General features: G+C 47.1%; 1 protein-coding gene across 2 annotated transcripts in view; it reads right to left on the reverse strand.

Annotated features, from left to right (window-relative positions):
* The window catches only part of VPS51 (VPS51 subunit of GARP complex), a 44,087-nt gene extending 26,964 nt beyond the window's left edge, over positions 1-17,123 (reverse strand). For both annotated transcript variants that reach the window (XM_075837194.1, XM_075837195.1), the window contains exons 1-6: positions 16,869-17,123; positions 10,450-10,579; positions 10,216-10,362; positions 5,816-6,035; positions 4,223-4,931; positions 3,878-4,093 (exon numbers count right to left, since the gene is read on the reverse strand). In XM_075837194.1, the coding sequence (XP_075693309.1) occupies positions 3,878-4,093; positions 4,223-4,931; positions 5,816-6,035; positions 10,216-10,362; positions 10,450-10,579; positions 16,869-17,036 (1,590 nt within the window). In that variant the 5' untranslated portion in view covers positions 17,037-17,123. The remainder of the gene's footprint in view (positions 1-3,877; positions 4,094-4,222; positions 4,932-5,815; positions 6,036-10,215; positions 10,363-10,449; positions 10,580-16,868) is intronic.
* Positions 17,124-21,929: the final 4,806 nt, after the last annotated feature.

A 21,929-nucleotide genomic window follows, 5' to 3' on the forward strand; every position in this document is an offset into this window, starting at 1 on the left:
CGCGAGGTTTGCCGATAGTTACTATGGCAAACGGAAGCCAAACAATGGCTTCCGGGTCTGCCATGGACGGAAGCCCATCAGGACCAACCTTCGGCTGGTCCTGATAGGCTTCCTGTCAGAGTGACAGGAAGTCACTGTGTCGTTCCCGATGGCACACTGTCGGCGACAATGTGCATCGGGAACTTGGAGATCAGCTGTCCCCGACAGCTGACACTCCAGTGTTGCCGATCAGCGGCTCATCGCCGCTGATTTCGGCAATTAACCCGTTACATGCGGGGCTCGATTGCGATCTCCGCATGTAGCGGGTTTGTAGCGCATCAGCAGCCCCTATGCAATCGTGGGGGCTTCTGATGCTTGTGATGGCACCCGGGGGCCAGACAACGGCCCCCAAGTCTGCCATGTATGTCAGCCTATGAGGATCAGCCTCTGCTGATCCTCGTAGACCAACTGTCAGAGTGACTGACGTCACACTGACAGTTGGAATACGTTACACTACCTAGGTAGTGTAATGTATTCTAGTAGCGATCAAAGCTGCAGGTCAAAAAAATGTAAAAAGTAAAAAAAGTTAATAAAAATGTTTTATAAAAGTGTAAAAATAAGTTTTTTTCCTATAATAAGTCATTTATTATAGGGAAAAAATGAAATCGTTAAAAAAAAGTACACATATTTGGTATTACCGTGTTCGTAACGACCCAAACGATGAAACTATAATGTTAATTTTTCCGCACGGTGAACAAACAAAATAAACGGAAAACTATGTCAGCATCGCTATTTCTTGGTCACCACCCCTCCCAAGATATAGAATAAAAAGTGATCAAAAAGTCGCATTTACCCCAAAATAGTACCAATAAAAACTACAACCCGTCCCGCAAAAAACAAGACCTCCCACAGCTTTTTTGACGAAAAAATAAAAAAGTTACGGCTCAGAATAGCGTGTCCCAGAAAATAAATTATTTTATAGAAACGTCATTTTATTGTGCAAACGCTGCAAAACGTAAAAAAAACTATACACATATGGTATCGCCGTAATCGTACCGAACCGGCAGAATAAAGTAAAACTTAATTTATTGCGCACGGTGAACGCTGCAAGAAATAAAGAATTGAAAGTGCCAAAATCGTTGTTTTTTGGTCACCTTCGCTCTAAAAAAGATCCTGTGGGGTCAAAATGCTCACTATACCCCTAGAAAAATTCCTTGAGGGGTGTAGTTTCCAAAAGAGGGTCACTTTTGGGCGGTTTCCACTGTTTTGGTCCCTCCGGGGCGTTGCAAACCCGACATCGCACTGAAAACCAATCCAGCAAAATCTGCGCTCCAAAATCAAAAAGGCGCTCCTTCCCTCCCTTCTGAGCCCTGCTGTGGGTCCAAACATCAGTTTACGACCACATATGGGGTATTGCCGTAATCGGGAGAAATTGCTTTACAAATGTTGGGGTGCTTATTCTCCTTTATTCCTTGTAAAATGAAAAAATTCTATGTTTCCACAGAAAAATAGGTGATTTTCATCTTCACAGACTAATTCCACTAAATTCTGCAAATAAACTGTGGGGTCAAAATGTTAACTATACCCCTCGAAATATGCCTTGAGGGGTGTAGTTTCCAAAATGGGGTCACTTTTGGGGGGTTTCGACTGTTTAGGTACCACAAGACCTCCTCAAACCTGACATGGTGCCTAAAATATATTCCTAAAAAAGGAGGCCCCAAAATCCCCAAGCTGCTCCTTGGCTTCTGAGGCCTGTATTTCAGTCCATTAGGACACTAGGGCCACATGTGGGGTATTTGTAAAATATGCAGAATCTGGGCAATAAACATTGAGTTGCATTTCTCTGGTAAAACCTTCTGTGTTACAGATTTTTTTTTTATTACAAATGATTTGCGGCAAAAAAAATTACATTTGTAAATTTCACCTCTACTTTGCCTTAATTCCTGTGAAACGCCTAAAGGGTTAAAATACTTTCTGAATGTGGTTTTGAATACTTTGAGGGGTGCAGTTTTCAAAATGGGGTGATTTATGGGGACTTTCTAATATATAAGGCCCTCAAAACCACTTCAGAACTGAACTGGTCCCTTAAAAAATGGGCTATTGACATTTTCTTGAAAATATGAGAAATTGCTTCTAAAGTTCTAAGTCTCGTAACGTCCTAGAAAAATAAAAAGTACGTGAAAAAAAATGATGCAAACAAAAGTAGACATATGGGGGATGTTAACTAGTAACTATTTTGTGTGGTATTACTATCTGTTTTACAAGCAAACACATTTAAATTTAGAAAAATTGTCATTTTTTCACAAATAAATATTGAATTTATCTACCAAATTTTTTCAATAACATAAAGTACAATATGTCACGAGAAAACAATCTCAGAATCGCTTGGATAGGTAAAAGCGTTCCGGAGTTATTACCACATAAAGTGACACGTCAGATTTGAAAAAATCGGCTGTGCCACAAGGCCAAAACAGGCTGTGTCCTAAAGGGGTTAATGACCCTGTAGTGCGTTTGTACAGTAAAATATACATTTTTGCGGATAAAACGAAACTGTAAAATAATTAACACAAAGGAGGATATTACTACGTTACAAATGGCTCTGGATAAGTTGGATGCATGGGCAGAGAAGTAGCAAATAAGGTTTAACCCTAATAAACGTAAGATTTTGTACTTGGGAAGGGAAAATACATGACATCATTTTTGATTAAGAATTAAGTGTTTGCAAAAGAAACAAATGTTGCTACATGCCTTACTGCACGGAAACGCTTAGGCTCAGTTCACACTGTTTTTTGGCGCTGATTTTGAAGCGGAAGCCTCGTCAGAATCAGTGCTGAAAAAAACATGACACCATTACATACTGTAATGGCAAAACACTGAGTAAAACGGGCATGGAAAAAGAACTCAGAAATTTTAGTTTACACTAAACTTAACGCCAGTGTCAGGCAGCTGCTGCCAAGGCAAATAAGATTGTAGGGTGTATCAAAAGGAGCATAGATGCACATAATGAGAACATAGTTCTACCACTTTATAAATCTCCAGTAAGACCGAACGTCGAATATCGTGTACATAGGAAAGCTTGAGAGGGCTCAAAGGCGGGCAACTAAAATAATAAATGGAATAATTGGAATAAAGTACCTAGAAATATTATCAAAGTTAGGGTTATTTAATTTAGAAATCACACGACTGAGATGTGGCCTAATAACCGTGAACTGAGATATTAAAGGTCAATACAGGGATCTATTTATACCCAGTACTGTAACTATAACAAAGGGGGCAATCTCTACGCCGAGAGGAAAGAAGGTTTCTACACAAATATGAGGGCATACTTTCCTGTAAGAGCAGTCAAACTATGGAACTGAAAGGTTTTTTTGGTGCCGATTTTGATGCGGAAACCGTGTCTGAATCAGCGCCAAAAATGCCCCAGAATCTCCCCCTATTGATTTAACTAGGAAGCAGAGTCTTTTTTTCCCCCCCCCAAGAGGTTTTTTTTAGGTTTTTGACCAATCTTGGAGCGGCTTCCGCCTCTGAAATCAATTGGAAGCAGAAAAAAAAGTTATGATTACTAGTTTACTGTAGATGGTTTGTTGATCCAGGGATTTATTCCGATTGGCATATCAGAGCCGGGAAGGCATTTTCCCCTTAAATTAGCGTTTGCCTTCCTCTGGATCAACATTGCAGAATTATAGGATGAACTGGAAAGAAGCATGTCTTTTTTTCGGCCTTAAAACTAGGATACTATGAATAGTACAATTGACGAACATTATCTTCTTCTTCTTCTATGGAACTATTACTGCGGAGAATTAGTAGTGTGACTGAGGGCTTCCTGCTTAACATAATACACTTTGCATATGGTGAATAAGCACATATAATAATTAGCAGTAATATTTATTCTTTTTACCTGTCCCAGAAACTGTTCATCTGTCAGGGTCAGTATGTAGCTAATGGTTGAAGTCTCATAGTCCAGGCAAAGGCGAGAGAGCAGCAACAGCAGCAATGGCGGAGTATTGGCTCCTTTCTCTCCGGGGGAATCACAGAACTGTCGCGCTGTCTGGCACACAGACTTGATAAAAGCTACAATCAATCCTTCTCGGACCCCTTGACTACAGAACTTACCCTGGGAAAAGTATATAAATAGAACATCTATTAGAACAAGGAAACAATGCCTGAGCCTACAGTATAATAAATGAGACATAGGACACGTCTTATGACAATCACACAGCCATATGTTTCTGTTTCCACTCACCTTGAAGTATGGTTTGTCTGAGAAAGCCACATCTTTAGCTGTGAAGAGATGTACAGAAGCCAAAACAGATTTAATTTGGTTTAAAACTGATCCAGAGAGCACTGCTAACAAGTCACCCAATGCTGGGGCATCTTTCCCGGGCACCCTTGGAGCAGCAAGGGCTTGTCGGACATCGGTAATGCAACCTTGGAAAAAGTCTTTCAAGGCTTGCAAGTATTGAGACAACCTCTCCTGCGCTGCCCTTACTACAATCTCTGTACCCTTTTTATTGAAACTGCATCCTGGTACCAACTTAGATGGTGCCTGCAGTCGTCTATGGAATCGATCCAAGGCTCTTACTAAAAGTGAGTTGTCCCCTGGATTCTTCTCTTCTCGCAGACGCTTCTCCACTAATTCAAAGTAACCCTCGCTCAGTTCATCCAAGAACTTTGTCAGCTTTTCCACAGCCATTTGAGCTGTGCTTCCTTGATCCTTGCAGAAAAGGTTCTGGTAAGATGCTGCCAGGAGACAGGCATCACTTATAAATCCACCGCAGCCCCGGTCAACAAACTCCAGAATATCACTTGCCCCTTCTAACTCCGAGAGGTGGGAGGCCAAGCGCCCACGTCCATGGGCTAGGAATTCATCACACAGGAGGTGAGCTGGTTCCTCCAAGCTCAGGAGGAGCTCCACACATTCAGAAAGGTCCTGTGGGGAAGAGTAAGGATCCCTAGAGAAGACAAAGATGAACGTGCTTACTAATAGGTCATATACCATAGATTTTAACCAGTCAAACTGTAAAGTAACTCATCTACAAGATATTTAAAAAAAACACATAAGTAGATCTTTACTTATCAAAATGACTACAAAGAGTTCTATTCATAAGACCTGCGGAAATCTGAACGTCACATTTAACTGAGGAATAACGAACAATACAAGTGACTTAATCAGGAAGTGACATGCAATTTGTTTTCCCTGTAGGGAATAAAAGAAATGGTGTAACCCCTTAGGGCCACATACAGACATGGAGGATCTGCACTGCAGATTCCGCACCACAAATCCACGGCAAGTTATAGTGCTATACATGTGGATAGGGTTTTGAAAAACCCCATCTGCACACAATTGAAAAATTCTGTGCGGAAATCCGCAGCATGCTCATTATGTTGCGGAAAAGTCGCAACGGATTTCACCCTTTTAATGTATAGGGGGAAATCTGCAAAGTGAATCCGCAGTAAAATCCACATGTAACATCTTTAAGCATGAGAACCAATAAAGTTATGTTAACATTCAGCACACCATTGTTTATTTGGTGAAATTCTCTATCAGTTTGATGTATCACACACCTACGATCCCATCTGAAAAACTGAAGTTGAATCCAAGATGGGCACCATGTTGGTGACATGACTCAACAAGTTTCCCCCTCCCTCAACAGCTTGCGTCTAAAATTGTATCACCGTCTGCCAAACGGTTTACATTTTATATGGGTGTTTCATTACTTTTGAGACACCCTGTATATTCATGGGATATAAATATAGGTAATGATACTTTTTTATTTTATTTATATGTTGTTACAAGTGTCAGATTCAAGAAACATACAAAAAGTAAAACAAATACCTGAATCTCTGGCGCAGTGTGTCCGCCAAGCCTGCCATGATAGCCTGGCAGTCTGTCTGGATGCCGTGGAACGAAGGCATATGCTGGTACTGATGGAGTACACTGCGGGCTTTAGAATGATAGGACACAGCCTGGACATAAGCACCAAGCTCAATGCATTTTTTCAGACGGGCTGGAAGTTCGAACAAGAACTGCAACTTACGCAGCAGAGTGTGGACACCTGGAGGATACAGAAAGTGGCATTAACAAAGAGTCAATTGGAAGATTCCTTATAATTCCACTGAATCCTACATTGTAAGGCCCCAGGCACACTACAGTATTTTTCATCAGTAATTACAGACCCATTAATTTCTATTGGCTACGGACACCTTTCAGTATTTTTACTGATTGGTGTCCGTGCTGAAAATATCATAGAACCTGTCCTATTCTTGTCAGTAGTTACGGCAAGGACTCTCCCATAGAAGCCTATGAGAGCTTCCGTAAATACGGACGGCTACTGATGTGCATCCGTAAACCGTCCGTATTTACAGAAGCATTGCTAGGCAACATGTTGATGACATCATTTGCAACCTCCCACTTTTTGTACGGGTCAGTGTATATACAGATGGAATACAGACCGTATTTACTAACACCCTTCCGTATATACTGATGCCAACTGATCCGTATTTACTGACAGTATTTCGGGATGAAAATACTGTCGTGTGCATGGGGCCTAAGGCTTCATGCACACGACCGTCCCCGTGATTACGACCCGTAATTACGGGCACGGCCGGCCACCCGTTTTCACGAGCCGTGCTCCCATTATAAAGTATAGGAGCACGGTCCGTAAATGTAAAAAATAGGACATGTCCTATTTTTTGCGGCAGGTTTCTACGGCACGGACACCCTCCCATAGACATACGGGAAGGTGTCCATCGGCCATAGAAATTAATCCGGTCATGCGCATGGGGCTTAACCAACACTGCATTTTTAGCCTTTATAAATATAATATAAAGATCCCTTTTGTTAAATTAGCCTGTCACCATTACGGGATTAGCTCTGTTCATGCTATAAATTAACGGGGAGATTGGAAGCCTAAAATCAGCCATGCTGCCAATCATGTTAGAAGTCATCCCGCTTTACTTGTCATACTTACTTAGTTTTCTTTCTGCAAGCTCCTGTACTTCTGACCGGTGAAATTTAACATATGAAATTTTCACTTGAATGAGGCTAATTCCAGAGACAGCCCATGGACAAGAGTGGTGCTGTTTCTAGAAAAATAGCAGACACTTTTTTTCTAATCCCAGACAGTCCCTTTAAATGGAGACTAACTTTTCAAACAATTTATGCTAATCTAATAGTACACCTGATATATTTTAACTTTGTAATTTACTTTCTGTTGAAATCTAGTCGTTTTATCCATGCAAATTCTGTGAGAAAGAGAGAAAAAGAGAGAGAGACACACTGCCCATCGAAGTCTATGGAAAGGGAAGAAGGGAGCAGGGGGAGAAAGTGGTGTGAGTGGAGAGACTTAGGCTGCTGCCCATAAAAATCTGAGGAGAGGGGAGGAGGAGCAGAAAGGGAGAAGACACTGGCTGCTGGTAAAGCTTCGACGGACGCCACCCAGTGCTGGTTTCTCAGCTACATTGCTCCTTACTGCTGTATTAAATCCTCTATGTTGCTCCAGTTTCTATATATATGTGATAGATAAAGATAGGAGAGCAGCATGTACTCTTTTCAATGTGTGCAGTGAATGGCAGATATGATCGCAGTTAAACTCAACCCACTAGCTAAACTGAGAATAAGAGATAGAGCCTATAGAGGGGAAAACTGCTAAAAAAAATGCCAATTGCAAGTCATATAATGGCCAGAAATAGTGTTATTCCTCACGTACACACATATGACAGCTTATTACAAATAGCCGCCTGAAAAGTTAGGTACTTAAGGATTGTTGATTACCAAGGCCAAAGAAACTATATAGGCAAATTATCTAGTAAGATATTCCTATCAAACATAACTGTCCAAATTCATTAACCCCTTTAGGACACAGCCTGTTTTGGCCTTGTGGACACAGATGATTTTTTAAAATCGGACATGTGTCACTTTATATGGTAATAACTCCGGAATGCTTTTACCTATCCAAGCGATTCTGAGATTGTTTTCTCGTGACATATTGTATTTTATGTTAGTGAAAAAATTTGGTCGATAAATTCAATATTTATTTGTGAAAAACTTCAAATTTTAGCAAAAATTTGCAAAAATTAGCATTTTTCTAAATTTAAATGTATTTGCTTGTAAAACATATAGTAATACCACACAAAATAGTTCCTAGTTAACAGTTAACATCCCCCATATGTCTACTATGTTTGCATCATTTTTTTTTCACGTACTTTTATTTTTCTAGGACGGTACGAGGCTTAGAACTTTAGCAGCAATTTCTCATATTTTCAATAAAATTTCAATAGGCCATTTTTTCACGAACCAGTTCAGTTCGGAAGTGGCTTTGAGGGCCTTCTATATTAGAAAGTCCCCATAAATCACCCCATTTTGAAAACTGCACCCCTCAAGGTATTCAAAACCACATTCAGAAAGTATTTTAACCCTTTAGGCGTTTCACAGGAATTAGGGCAAAGTAGAGGGGAAAGTTACAAATTTCATTTTTTTGGCCGAAATTCATTTGTAATAAAAAAAAAAAAAAAAAAATCGGTAACACAGAAGGTTTTACCAGAGAAACGCAACTCAATATTTATTGCCCAGATTCTGCAGATTTTAGAAATATCCGACATGTGGCTCTAGTGTGATAATGGACTGAAATACCGGCCTCAGAAGCAAAGGAGCACCTAGTGGATTTTGGGGCCTCCTTATTTTAGGAATATATTTTAGGCACCATGTCAGGTTTGAGGAGGTTTTGTGGTACCTAAATAGTCAAAACCCCCAAAAAGTCACCCCATTTTGGAAACTACACCCCTCAAGGCATTTTTCTAGGGGTATATTTAGCAATTTGACCCCACAGTTTTTTAGCAGAATTTAGTGGAATTAGTCTGTGAAGATGAAAATCACCTATTTTTCTGTGGAAACATAGAATTTTTTCATTTTTACAAGGAATAAAGAAGAAAAAGCACCCCAACATTTGTAAAGCAATTTCTCCCGATTACAGCAATACCCCATATGTGGTCGTAAACTGATGTTTGGACCCACAGCAGGGCTCAGGATGGCAGGAGCGCCTTTTGAATCTTGGAGCGCAGATTTTGCTGGATTGGTTTTCAGTGCCATGTCGGGTTTGCAACACCCCGGAGGGACCAAAACAGTGGAAACCGCCCAAAAGTAACCCTATTTTGGAATCTACACCCCTCAAGGAATTTTTCTAGGGGTATAGTGAGCATTTTGGCCCCTCAGGATCTTTTTTAGAGCTAAGGTGACCAAAAAACAGCGATTTTGGCGCTTTCAATTCTTTATTTATTACAGCGTTCACCATGCGCAATAAATTACGTTTTAATTTATTCTGCCGGTTGGTAAGATTACGCCGATACCATATGTGTATAGTTTTTTTTACGTTTTGCAGCGTTTGCACAATAAAATTAAGTTTCTATAAAATCATTTATTTTCTGGGACACGCTATTCTGAGCCGTAACTTTTTTATTTTTTCGTCAAAAAAGCTGTGGGAGGTCTTGTTTTTTGCGGGACGGGTTGTAGTTTTTATTGGTACCATTTTGGGGTAAATGTGACTTTTTGATCACTTTTTATTCTATATCTTGGGAGGGGTGGTGACCAAAAAATAGCGATGCTGACAGTTTTCCGTTTATTTTGTTTGCTGCGTTCACCGTGCGGAAAAATGAACATTATAGTTTCACAGTTTGGGACGTTACGAACACGGTGATACCAAATATGTGTACTTTTTTTTTAACGTTTTCATTTTTTCCCTATAATAAATGACTTATTATAAGAAACCCCCAAAATTCGGCGATTGCACCTGATCGCCGAATTTAAGGGGTTAATTCGCCGAAACCAGCGGCAAAGGACCGCTGGTCGGCAAGAGTGGAGTGTCAACTGTCGGCGACAGCTGACCTCCCGGTTCCCGGTGCACACTGTCGCCGACAGTGTGCACCGGGAAAAACTCAGTAACTGTACGTCCGCGTGCGGGAAGTAACCTCCCGCGACGACGGACAGTTACGTCCTGGTGCGGATAGGGGTTAAATTACTTCATCTATTGTAACACAACAGTACAAACCCCACAAAAGGGGTTTGGCCTGTATCACTTAGATGACGTTCTGGAGGTACAACTGCATCAAAACTTCAACGGTAGTTTTAAAATAAACTAAAAATAAGACTCTTTTCAACTACCAAACTAATATAAAAAGTACGTTTCCACCCGCTATAATGCGGATGATGAGAAACATGCCGGTGAAAGTGCCGCTACTCACCACTAAGCTTGGTAATGTGCTGATGTCTCTCCTGCAGAGTACTACTGATACAGGCACTAAACTCTGTGATAACCGCCATGTTGGTGGCTAGTCCATCCATCTCGTCCTCCATCTTTTTAAAATCATTTTTCATTTTACGGATGGTGTCTGAAGAATTAGAAATGAGTAATTAGCACGTTGTCCTGTGGACGCAGTTCCATCTGATCTATAGATTAGCCGGCTCACGGTACATACCTGTTGCAGATATGAATTTATTATAATTCTCATACACCAGAGTCTGCATATCGCTGTCCAAAGATCGTATCTGACGGACCATGTCAGCCTCAATGTCCATCAGCTCAGCCAGCGATCTTTCTTTCCTCAGCTGCATAAAAAATATATATTTAGTACTAGTAACATCTGCACGTGAAAACAGCAGATGAACGGATAAAGCTTCTCTATTTATTTCCCCCAGTGGTGAACACACAATTGTTAACATGCTCCTCAAGGGATAGATCGGGCCTGAGACTTGGGATCAGTGATCCTACACCTTGAACACATCTGCAAGCAATGAACAACAGTGCCTCAGGTTATGTGAGCAATAGAGAGGTCATAGGACACCTCCATCTGGAAGCTTAGGCTGGCAGAGCATGCACCGATCTTGTAGAACTTTACGTGGCCTCGGACGTCCATATGCCCTATAGGGCATTTGTAAAGGGTTGTCATCAAGATGGAAAGGGTTGTTATCACGAGGCAAAACCTTTAAATAAATTAGCGGTTACAATGCACGATATCTCACTACAAACCACCGTGATTGTGATGAACGCTGTGCATAAAATCAGCAAAAACAATAATTCCCCAAATAAATACTGGGATCGTAGCATTTATTCAGTAAAATTTAGAACAGGACAAGGGTGGTCTGGAGTGATAAAATTGATGGCCTATCCTCGGGATAGGCCTGCAATATCTGAGCTGTGGGGGTTCTCGGCACCCCCGCCGATCAGCTATTTTAAAGGGGCCACGTCGCTTCAAAGAGCTGATCGGCAGGACTCCCACTGATCAGATATTGATAGCTCATCTTGAGGATAGGCCATCAATTTTATATCTCAGCAAACCTTTTTAATCCCTCCTGGGATGACGTTTCATCCCATGTGACCACTGCAGCAGTCACATGGGATGAAACGTCATCCATGGTGGCCGTGCTGGATGCAGAAGCCGAGAGATCTGGGTAAGCATAATATTTTTATTTTTTTTGCAAGCTGCGTTTTTTGCGGCAGAATTGCACCTTTGCTACTGCAAACAAACGCAAAATCTATTTGTTTTACTTCCCCATTGAATTTAATGGGGAAAACCTCAGGGCCCCCGTAGCCACACAGCGCTCACAGCTCCGTGCTCCAGCATTCACTCTTCCGTGAGCGGCTCGGCACCGGCAGGCATGATGTAGTGATGTCATCGTCTGCCTGCTCCAAGTCACTCACAGCACAGACCAGAGGAGAAGGATCCTCCACCCGTCGTGGGAACGGGGACAGGTAAGTAATTATGTTATTATTTTTGTATTAGGCACATATGGGGCAATATACTGGGTAGGGAATGGGGGCTGAAATGGTGGCCGCTGTAAGAGCATTTTACCATATGGGCGGCATTATACGGTATGGGGGCATTATACTGTGGGGGCAGTTATGGGGGGCATTATACTGTGGGGACAGCTATGGGGGCATTATACTGTATGGCGGCCATTATACTGTGGGCACAGCTATGGGGACCATTATACTATGGGGACAGTTATGGGGGCATTATACAGTGGGGACAGCTATGGGGGCATTATACTGTGGGGGCATTATACTGTGGGGACAGCTATGGGGGCATTATACTGTGGGGACAGCTATGGGGGCATTATACTGTGTGGACAGCAATGGGGGGCATTATACTGTGGGACATCTCTGGGCGCAATATACTGTATGGGGGCATTATACTGTGGGGACAGCTATGGGTGGCATTATACTGTGGGGGCAGCTATGGGGGGCATTATGTGTGTGGGCAGCTATGGGGGGCAATATACTGTGGGGGCAGCATACTGTATGGGGGCATTATACTGTGGGGGCAGCTATGGGAGGCATTATACTGTGAGAGCAGCTATGGGAGGCATTATACTGTGAGAGCAGCTATGGGAGGCATTATACTGTGTGGGGCAGCTATGGAGAGCATCATACTGTGTGGGGCAGCTATGGAGGGCATTATACTGTGTAGCGGCAGCTATGGGGGGCATTATACTGTGTGAGAGCAGCTATGGGAGGCATTATACTGTGTGGGGCAGCTATGGAGAGCATCATACTGTGTGGGGGCAGTATGGAGGGCAATATACTGTGTAGCGGCAGCTATGGGGGTATTATACTGCATGGAGGCAGCTATGGGGCATTATGCTGTATGGGGGAATTTGTTTGGGCATTTTACGGCATGGAGGCATCTGTGTGGGCATTATACCGTATGGGACATCTGTGTGGGCATTCTACTGTATGGGAGCATTATACTGTGTGGGCTGAACCGGGTGTGTATGAGGGGGAATTGGGAGGGATTAGAGGAATGGCTTAAAAGAAAAAAAAATTGCCGCAGCGCGCCACATCGGTTGTCCCTCTTTGTAATACTTAAAGTATATCAGTCTACAGTGGGGGCTGTATATCTCTGTATGGGGAGGCTGTAAAGCACGGTCTACAGGGGGGGGAGCCGTGTAGCACGGTCTACAGGGGGGGGGGGGAGCCGTGTAGCACTGTCTACAGGGGGGGGGGAGCCGTGTAGCACTGTCTACAGCGGGGGGGGAGCCGTGTAGCACTGTCTACAGCGGGGGGGGGAGCCGTGTAGCACTGTCTACAGGGGGGGGGAGCCGTGTAGCACTGTCTACAGGGGGGGGGGAGCCGTGTAGCACTGTCTACAGGGGGGGGGGGAGCCGTGTAGCACTGTCTACACGGGGGGGGGGGGGAGCCGTGTAGCACTGTCTACGGGGGGAGGGGGGGAGCCGTGTAGCACTGTCTACGGGGGGGGGGGGGGAGCCGTGTAGCACTGTCTACAGGGGGGGGGGGAGCCGTGTAGCACTGTCTACAGGGGGGGGGGAGCCGTGTAGGACTGTCTACAGGGGGGGGGAGCCGTGTAGGACTGTCTACAGGGGGGGGAGCCGTGTAGGACTGTCTACAGGGGGGGGGAGCCGTGTAGCACTGTCTACAGGGGGGGGGGGAGCCGTGTAGCACTGTCTACAGGGGGGGGAGCCGTGTAGCACTGTCTACAGGGGGGGGGAGCCGTGTAGCACTGTCTACAGGGGGGGGAGCCGTGTAGCACTGTCTACAGGGGGGGGAGCCGTGTAGCACTGTCTACAGGGGGGGGGAGCCGTGTAGCACGGTCTACAGGGGGGGGAGCCGTGTAGCACGGTCTACAGGGGGGGGGAGCCGTGTAGAACGGTCTACAGGGGGGGGAGCCGTGTAGCACGGTCTACAGGGGGGGGAGCCGTGTAGCACGGTCTACAGGGGGGGGAGCCGTGTAGCACGGTCTACAGGGGGGGGAGCCGTGTAGCACGGTCTACAGGGGGGGGGAGCCGTGTAGCACGGTCTACAGGGGGGGGGGGAGCCGTGTAGCACTGTCTACAGGGGGGGGGGAGCCGTGTAGCACTGTCTACAGGGGGGGGGGAGCCGTGTAGCACTGTCTACAGGGGGGGGGGAGCCGTGTAGCACTGTCTACAGGGGGGGGGAGCCGTGTAGCACTGTCTACAGGGGGGGGAGCCGTGTAGCACTGTCTACAGGGGGGGGAGCCGTGTAGCACTGTCTACAGGGGGGGGAGCCGTGTAGCGCGGTCTACAGGGGGGGGAGCCGTGTAGCGCGGTCTACAGGGGGGGGAGCCGTGTAGCGCGGTCTACAGGGGGGGGAGCCGTGTAGCACGGTCTACAGGGGGGGGGAGCCGTGTAGCACGGTCTACAGGGGGGGGGAGCCGTGTAGCACTGTCTACAGGGGGGGGGAGCCGTGTAGCACTGTCTACAGGGGGGGGGGAGCCGTGTAGCGCGGTCTACAGGGGGGGGAGCCGTGTAGCACGGTCTACAGGGGGGGGGAGCCGTGTAGCACGGTCTACAGGGGGGGGGGAGCCGTGTAGCACTGTCTACAGGGGGGGGGGAGCCGTGTAGCACTGTCTACAGGGGGGGGGGAGCCGTGTAGCACTGTCTACAGGGGGGGGGGAGCCGTGTAGCACTGTCTACAGGGGGGGGGAGCCGTGTAGCACTGTCTACAGGGGGGGAGCCGTGTAGCACTGTCTACAGGGGGGGGAGCCGTGTAGAACTGTCTACAGGGGGGGGAGCCGTGTAGAACTGTCTACAGGGGGGGGGAGCCGTGTAGCACTGTCTACAGGGGGGGGGGAGCCGTGCAGCACTGTCTACGGGGGGGGGGGGGGCGTGTAGCACTGTCTACGGGGGGGGGGGGCCGTGTAGCACTGTCTACGGGGGGGGGAGCCGTGTAGCACTGTCTACAGGGGGGGGGAGCCGTGTAGCACTGTCCACAGGGGGGGGGAGCCGTGTAGCACTGTCTACAGGGGGGGGGGAGCCGTGTAGCACTGTCTACAGGGGGGGGGAGCAGTGTAGCACTGTCTACAGGGGGGGAAAGCCGTGTAGCACTGTCTACAGGGGGGGGAAGCCGTGTAGCACTGTCTACAGGGGGGGGAAGCCGTGTAGCACTGTCTACAGGGGGGGGGGGAGCCGTGTAGCATTGTCTACAGGGGGGGGGAGCCGTGTAGCACTGTCTACAGGGGGGGGGGAGCCGTGTAGCACTGTCTACAGGGGGGGGGGGAGCCGTGTAGCACTGTCTACAGGGGGGGGGGAGCCGTGTATCACTGTCTACAGAGGGGGAGGGGAGCCGTGTAGCACTGTCTACGGGGGGGAGCCGTGTAGCACTGTCTACAGGGGGGGGGGGAGCCGTGTAGCACTGTCTACAGGGGGGGGGGAGCAGTGTAGCACTGTCTACAGGGGGGGGAAGCCGTGTAGCACTGTCTACAGGGGGGGGAAGCCGTGTAGCACTGTCTACAGGGGGGGGAAGCCGTGTAGCACTGTCTACAGGGGGGGGGAGCCGTGTAGCACTGTCTACAGGGGGGGGGAGCCGTGTAGCACTGTCTACAGGGGGGGGGGAGCCGTGTAGCACTGTCTACAGGGGGGGGGGGAGCCGTGTAGCACTGTCTACAGGGGGGGGGGAGCCGTGTATCACTGTCTACAGAGGGGGAGGGGAGCCGTGTAGCACTGTCTACGGGGGGGAGCCGTGTAGCACTGTCTACAGGGGGGGAGCCGTGTAGCACTGTCTACGGGGGGGAGCCGAGTAGCACTGTCTACGGGGGGGGGAGCCGAGTAGCACTGTCTACGGGGGGGGGAGCCGAGTAGCACTGTCTACGGGGGGGGGGGAGCCGAGTAGCACTGTCTACGGGGGGGGGGGAGCCGAGTAGCACTGTCTACGGGGGGGAGCCGAGTAGCACTGTCTACGGGGGGGAGCCGTGTAGCACTGTCTACGGGGGGGAGCCGAGTAGCACTGTCTACGGGGGGGGAGCCGAGTAGCACTGTCTACGGGGGGGAGCCGAGTAGCACTGTCTACGGGGGGGAGCCGAGTAGCACTGTCTACGGGGGGGGAGCCGAGTAGCACTCTCTACGGGGGGGAGCCGTGTAGCACTGTCTACAGGGGGGGGAGCCGAGTAGCACTGTCTACGGGGGGGAGCCGAGAAGCACTGTCTACGGGGGGGGAGCCGTGTAGCACTGTCTACGGGGGGGAGCCGAGTAGCACTGTCTACGGGGGGGGGGAGCCGAGTAGCACTGTCTACGGGGGGGGGAGCCGAGTAGCACTGTCTACGGGGGGGGGAGCCGAGTAGCACTGTCTACGGGGGGGGGAGCCGAGTAGCACTGTCTACGGGGGGGGGAGCCGAGTAGCACTGTCTACGGGGGGGGGGGGAGCCGAGTAGCACTGTCTACGGGGGGGGGGGAGCCGAGTAGCACTGTCTACGGGGGGGGGGGGGGAGCCGAGTAGCACTGTCTACGGGGGGGGGGGAGCCGAGTAGCACTGTCTACGGGGGGGAGCCGAGTAGCACTGTCTACGGGGGGGAGCCGTGTAGGTGTAGCACTGTCTACAGGGGGGGGGAGCCGTGTAGCACGGTCTACAGGGGGGGCTGTATAGCACTGTCTACAGGGGGGGCTGGATGGCACTATCTACAAGACCAGGCTGTGTGTGGCACCTAGTAGAGGGGGGCCCAGTGAAAAGTTTGCTATGGGGCCCAGTGTTTCCTAGTTACACCCCTGGATAGACCCCTGCCAATTATAGCGCCCCTCAACTGTTAAACCTGGCACAACAGCTCGTCCACACAAGTGGGGGTGCCTGGTATTGTAGAACAGTATAGGCCATCAATGTTTTATCGAAAACAACTGATTTACATCAAGATTTCAAGTGGTTGTCCTAAAAGGATAGCCCCTTTTACTATGGTGACATCATTAACTGTATTGCGGAGTCTATGTACGTCCAGTTTTACAGATCCGCCCTGAATGTGCTCCGGGTGTTACACAGAATAGCAGGGCTTTCCACCACCAGCTCCATAACACACAGACCACAGAACATTACACCCGAATGACAGCTGAAGTCATACGTCAATGTGCAGCCCCTGAAATAATGTGACGTCACCTTGGTGAGGTACAGCTCTGGGTTGAAGTGCACCCCATCGATATCAGTGGGGTCCAGTAATTTCTCGTTGCTTTTCCCTTCGTTGTTTATTCCATAATACAGTTTCAGCATTCCGTGAGCCTTTCTTCTCTTCCCCTCTTCTTCCTCATTAACAACTGTGTCCGCCATCTTCGTCGTATCCTACAGCAAAGCAAGTGCGAACTACGCAAGCGTGCAAGATGATCTCTGCGTAGTGTGAGTGGAACGTCCGGCATTTTCCCCCCGAATTGCGCATGCGCGGGATCTCTTCCGTAGAACACTGTAGTGATGAGCAGCCGAATGACGCCCGCTTCATGTCTAGTTGCACTTACGGCTTGTGGTAAAAGTGGCGATAGGCAAAAGATTTGGCTACAACCAGATAAATGTTCTTTATCTTTAAACTACATAGGAATAATTTCACCAGTCAACATTTTTGGTTAATGTCCCTAAAGTATGCCAATGTCACAGTTAAAGCGGTTGTCCAGGATTAAGTAAAAGGGTGTGCTTATTTTTCAAAGACAGCACCACTTTTGTTTATGGGCTGTGCCTGGTATTGCAGGTCAACCCTATTCACTTTTATGGCAATGAGCTTTTCAGGGGGAACATTGTGTGTGACACGGGTGCAGTATGTGACATAATTGTATCCAGGGGGCACACAGTGTGTGTGTGGAGGGGCACAATTTGCCCAATCAGCCTAGGGCACCAGAACACCTTGTCCCCACCCTGCACCCTTATAATGATGTATGTAACAACTAGCTTATTTGAGCCAATAAGCAGGACTGGAAATGATTAACATATAACCAGCGGGAGATCACCATATGTCAGTTATGGGAGGCCGCCCGAGGCTCCCGGGGTGCCCAAGGCCGCCCAAAGACCACATCACAGTTTTGTCAAGTTTCTGCTGCGGATTGTGTCAAAAACCGCGACAAAACTGAAGGCCCTGGACTCAATTGTATCCGCATCCTTTGGACACGGATACCATCCGTTCCCCTCCCCGACATTTGGCTATTTTTGTGATGCTTGCTTCGCTCCGCTGGATGCCGCCTGGTCAGAAGTAACCAGGCCTGCATCGTTGGAGAAGAGTACGGAGCTGGAACGGGGACAGGTAAGTGTGGTGCTAACTACAGGGGGTGGCTCATTCTTCAGGGAGCTGTGAGCCGTACCTACTGGGGGTTGGTGTTTTGTACAGGGGGCTGTGTGTGTGGCGCTATCTATAGGGGGCTGTGTAGCACTATCTACAGGAGGTGGCACTATCTACAGGGGGGCTGTGTGGTACTATCTATATGGGGCTATGTGGCACTATCTACAGGGGGTGGCACTATCTACAGGCGGGCTGTGTGGCACTATCTAGAGAGGGGGCTATGTGACACTATTTATAGGGGAGGTGTGTAGCACTATATACAGGGGGTCTGTGTGGCGCAATGTCCAGGGGTGCTGTGTGGCACTAACTACAGGGCTGTGTGTGATGCTATCTACAAGGGGGGTGTGGGTGTCAGTATTTACAGGGGGCTGTGTGTGGCGCGATCTACTGGGGGAACTGTGTATGTGGTGCTTTACTTTACAGTGTTTGACACAATTATATTCAGGGGCACCGGGTATGGTTATTATTATATTTAGGGGCACAGCACAGTGTGTGGCACAATGAGAATTTTATCTTCGTTTATAGGTGTGGAAATGTTGTAAAAGTGAGGAGCCGAAGACATCTGAGTGGCAAATTCTGCAGAAATGGGGCATGGCCAGAAGAAGTCGTCATAAGGTCTGGACTGGATGCAGAAGAAAAGAGGAATAAAAACCTATCTGAGAAGTCGTCACCTGTGAGTTACTGGATTTATAGAGAATCTGTCACCTCTCCTGACATGTTTATTATAGGAAATCCTTGTATTTCACAAAAAGTCTTTGTGCAGTCCAGGACTGATAGACAAATGTTACTGTTACTGTTAGTGTTACTGTTCCCTTGTCAGGAGGATCGGTCCTTGCACAGCGTGATACTGCCAGCGATGGTTGGAGGCTTTCAGTATATAGGGACACAGTCGTCCGACAAGGGGAATCGTAACAGCAATTTGTTAATGCTTGCACAAAAGGTAGTGTTAACAATAGTTAGGGCGCGGCAGGAGCGGCGGTGGCGAATGGGGGCCCAAGTTTGGGTAACAGCCCAGGGCCTATGGTCTACTTAATCCAGCACTGCATATAATAGATGGCTATTAGTGAAGAAGACTCAAATAAAACACCAAAATGTAAGCTGTTCATTGAGGTCAGGTGTGGTGCTGTTTTATAAAGAATGCAGGCATGTTTTTCGGATCCTGGACGACCGCTTCGCTAAATATCAGTACAAGTTAGGGTATGTGCACACGTAGTGACCAAAAACGTCTGAAAATAATGAGCTGTTTTCAAGGGAAAACAGCCCCTGATTTTCAGAAGTTTTTTGAGCAACTCGCGTTTTTTGCGCCGTTTTTTACGTCCGTTTTTGGAGCTGTTTTCATTGGAGTCTATGAGAAAACGGCTCCAAAAACTTCCAAAGAAGTGTCCTGCACTTCTTTTGACGAGGCTGTATTTTTACGCGTCGTCGTTTGACAGCTGTCAAACGACGACGCGTAAATGACAGGTCGTCAGCACAATACGTCGGCAAACCCATTCTAATGAATGGGCAGATGTTTGCCGACGTATTGTAGCCCTATTTTCAGACGTGAAACGAGGCATAATACGCCTCGTTTACGTCTGAAAATAGGTTGTGTTAACCCAGCCTTACTGGAAAAAGATCACAGTCACAGGGAGCAGAATATAATCATCATATGATACTTTAAAGAGGCTCTGTCACCAGATTATAAATTCCCTATCTCCTACATAATGTGATCAGCGCTGTAATGTAGATAACAGTGGTTTTTATTTTGGAAAAACGATCATTTTTGAGCAAGTTATGAACAATTTTAGATTTATGCTAATTAGTTCTTAATGCCCAAGTGGGCGTTGTAAAGAGAAGTGTATGACGCTGACCAATCAGCGTCATACACTTCTCTTCATTCATGCCTAGCTCGTTTCACTGCACAGCATGATATCGCGAGATCATGGTATGACGGGACTTCCTCCCACAGGTCCTTCACCGGAGCGATGGAAGAGTCAACAGGCATCGCCTCCTGCCGTTCCAGGACTTTTACCTGAATCTGCAGTGGCTGGAGGTGATGTCTGTTCAGTCTTCCATTCGATGAAGAACCTGTGAGAGGAAGTCCCGTCACAGCGTGATCTTGCGAGGTCACACTGTGCAGTGAAACGAGCTGGGCATGAATGGAGAGAAGTGTATGACGCTGATTGGTCACTGATTGGTCAGCGCCATACACTTCTCTTTACAACGCCCACTTGGTAAAAAGTTAAAAAACGCCCACTTGGTCATTAAGAACTAATTAGCATACCTTTGTCCAGGGAGATGACTGAGGAGCTGGATATGGATTTCACCTCTCCGGAGATCCTAACAGACCTCCCCGGGGGGAAAGAGTCCTGGACCAGATGGATACACTGACAAATTTTACAAAACATTAGTTGACTGTCTGGTGCCACTTCTGCTCCAAGCTTTTAATTCTATTTCCCCTGAAGTCCTGTTCCCTCCTAGCTCCACTTTTGCCCATGTCACTGTTATCCCTAAACCGGGCAAAGATCCTCAACTTTGCTTCAGTTACCGTCCCATCTCATTACTCATTGCGGACCTCCAAATATACGCCAAATTGCTTGCCAACAGATTGAATAAATACCTTCCTACCCTGGTTCACCCAGACCAAATAGGGTTTGTGAGGCACACGACAACACCCTTAAAACGTTAGATATCATTCATCATGCCAAGACTCAACGGATTCCACTCATGAACCTGTCCCTAGATGCCGAAAAGGCGTTTGACAGAATATCCTGGCCGCCCTCTGCCAAACTCTTCAACACATAGGACTTGGACCATCGCTTCTTGGTAAAATTATGTCCCTCTATCACTTTCCATCCGCCCAATTAAAAATAAATAGCTCCTTCTCTGCACCTTTCACTATTCATAATGGCACCAGGCAGGGCTCCCCCTATCCCCATTGATGTATGTCCTGGTCATGGAGAATGTCATGGCCTCCATTCGGAACAGCCCGGATATTAAAGGCATTACCATAGAAAGGACGGAATAGAAGTGCTCTGGATTTGCTGATGACTTATTGGTTTACCTCACAGACCCGCAAGTCTCTCCCCCCTCGTTGATGTCCGAGCTGTCCCCTTTTGGAACATGGTCTAAACGCCTGAATTACGTCTGAAAGTAGGTCGTGTGCACATACCCTTATACTTTATGTTGTGTAGGAGACTGAGCTGTTATCTTTCTGTATCATCCTTATGTAATGCTCCTATTTCTTATGTATATTAATGCTGCTGATATATAATGTCATCTGTCATGGGATGTGATGCACACTTTTCTGTTTGGGCTTCGCCCTTATCTGTTGTTTTCCTTTTAGTGTATGGAGGCCTTCCCTACACTATGTTCTATACCTGTTTGTATTAAAAACCAATAAAAATTTTAATATGAAAAAAAGAACTAATTAGCATAAATCTAAAATAGTTCATAACTTGCTAAAAAATTATCGTTTTTCAAAATAAATACCACCGTTGTTATCTATATTACAGCGCCGATCAGATTATGTAGGAGATAGGGCACTTATAATCTGGTGACACGTAAGGCCGGATCCACACGTAATTAATTTTTTGTGTACATTTTCCTCAGAAAATCTGCACCAAATTGTGTGGATTTTGGTGTGTATTTCTCTGCGGCGCAGTCTTAAAAAACACTAAACTCACCTCCCATGGCAAAGCTTCCCTGGTCTCCCGCCGGTCTCTACACCCAGCCTCCAGTGATGATGTGTCGCCACATGTGACTGCTGCAGCGGTCACGTGACCACACACCAAGTCAACAGAAACCAGCGAGGGATCAAGGTAGTGTTGCCATGGGAGGTGAATATATAATTTTTTTTTTTATTATTTTAAACATCTGGACCTGCGGATTTCACTGTGTAACTGCATGTAATCCGCAGCAAA

Source organism: Rhinoderma darwinii, chromosome 9 (assembly GCF_050947455.1).
Source record: "Rhinoderma darwinii isolate aRhiDar2 chromosome 9, aRhiDar2.hap1, whole genome shotgun sequence".
Taxonomy (NCBI): domain Eukaryota; kingdom Metazoa; phylum Chordata; class Amphibia; order Anura; family Rhinodermatidae; genus Rhinoderma; species Rhinoderma darwinii.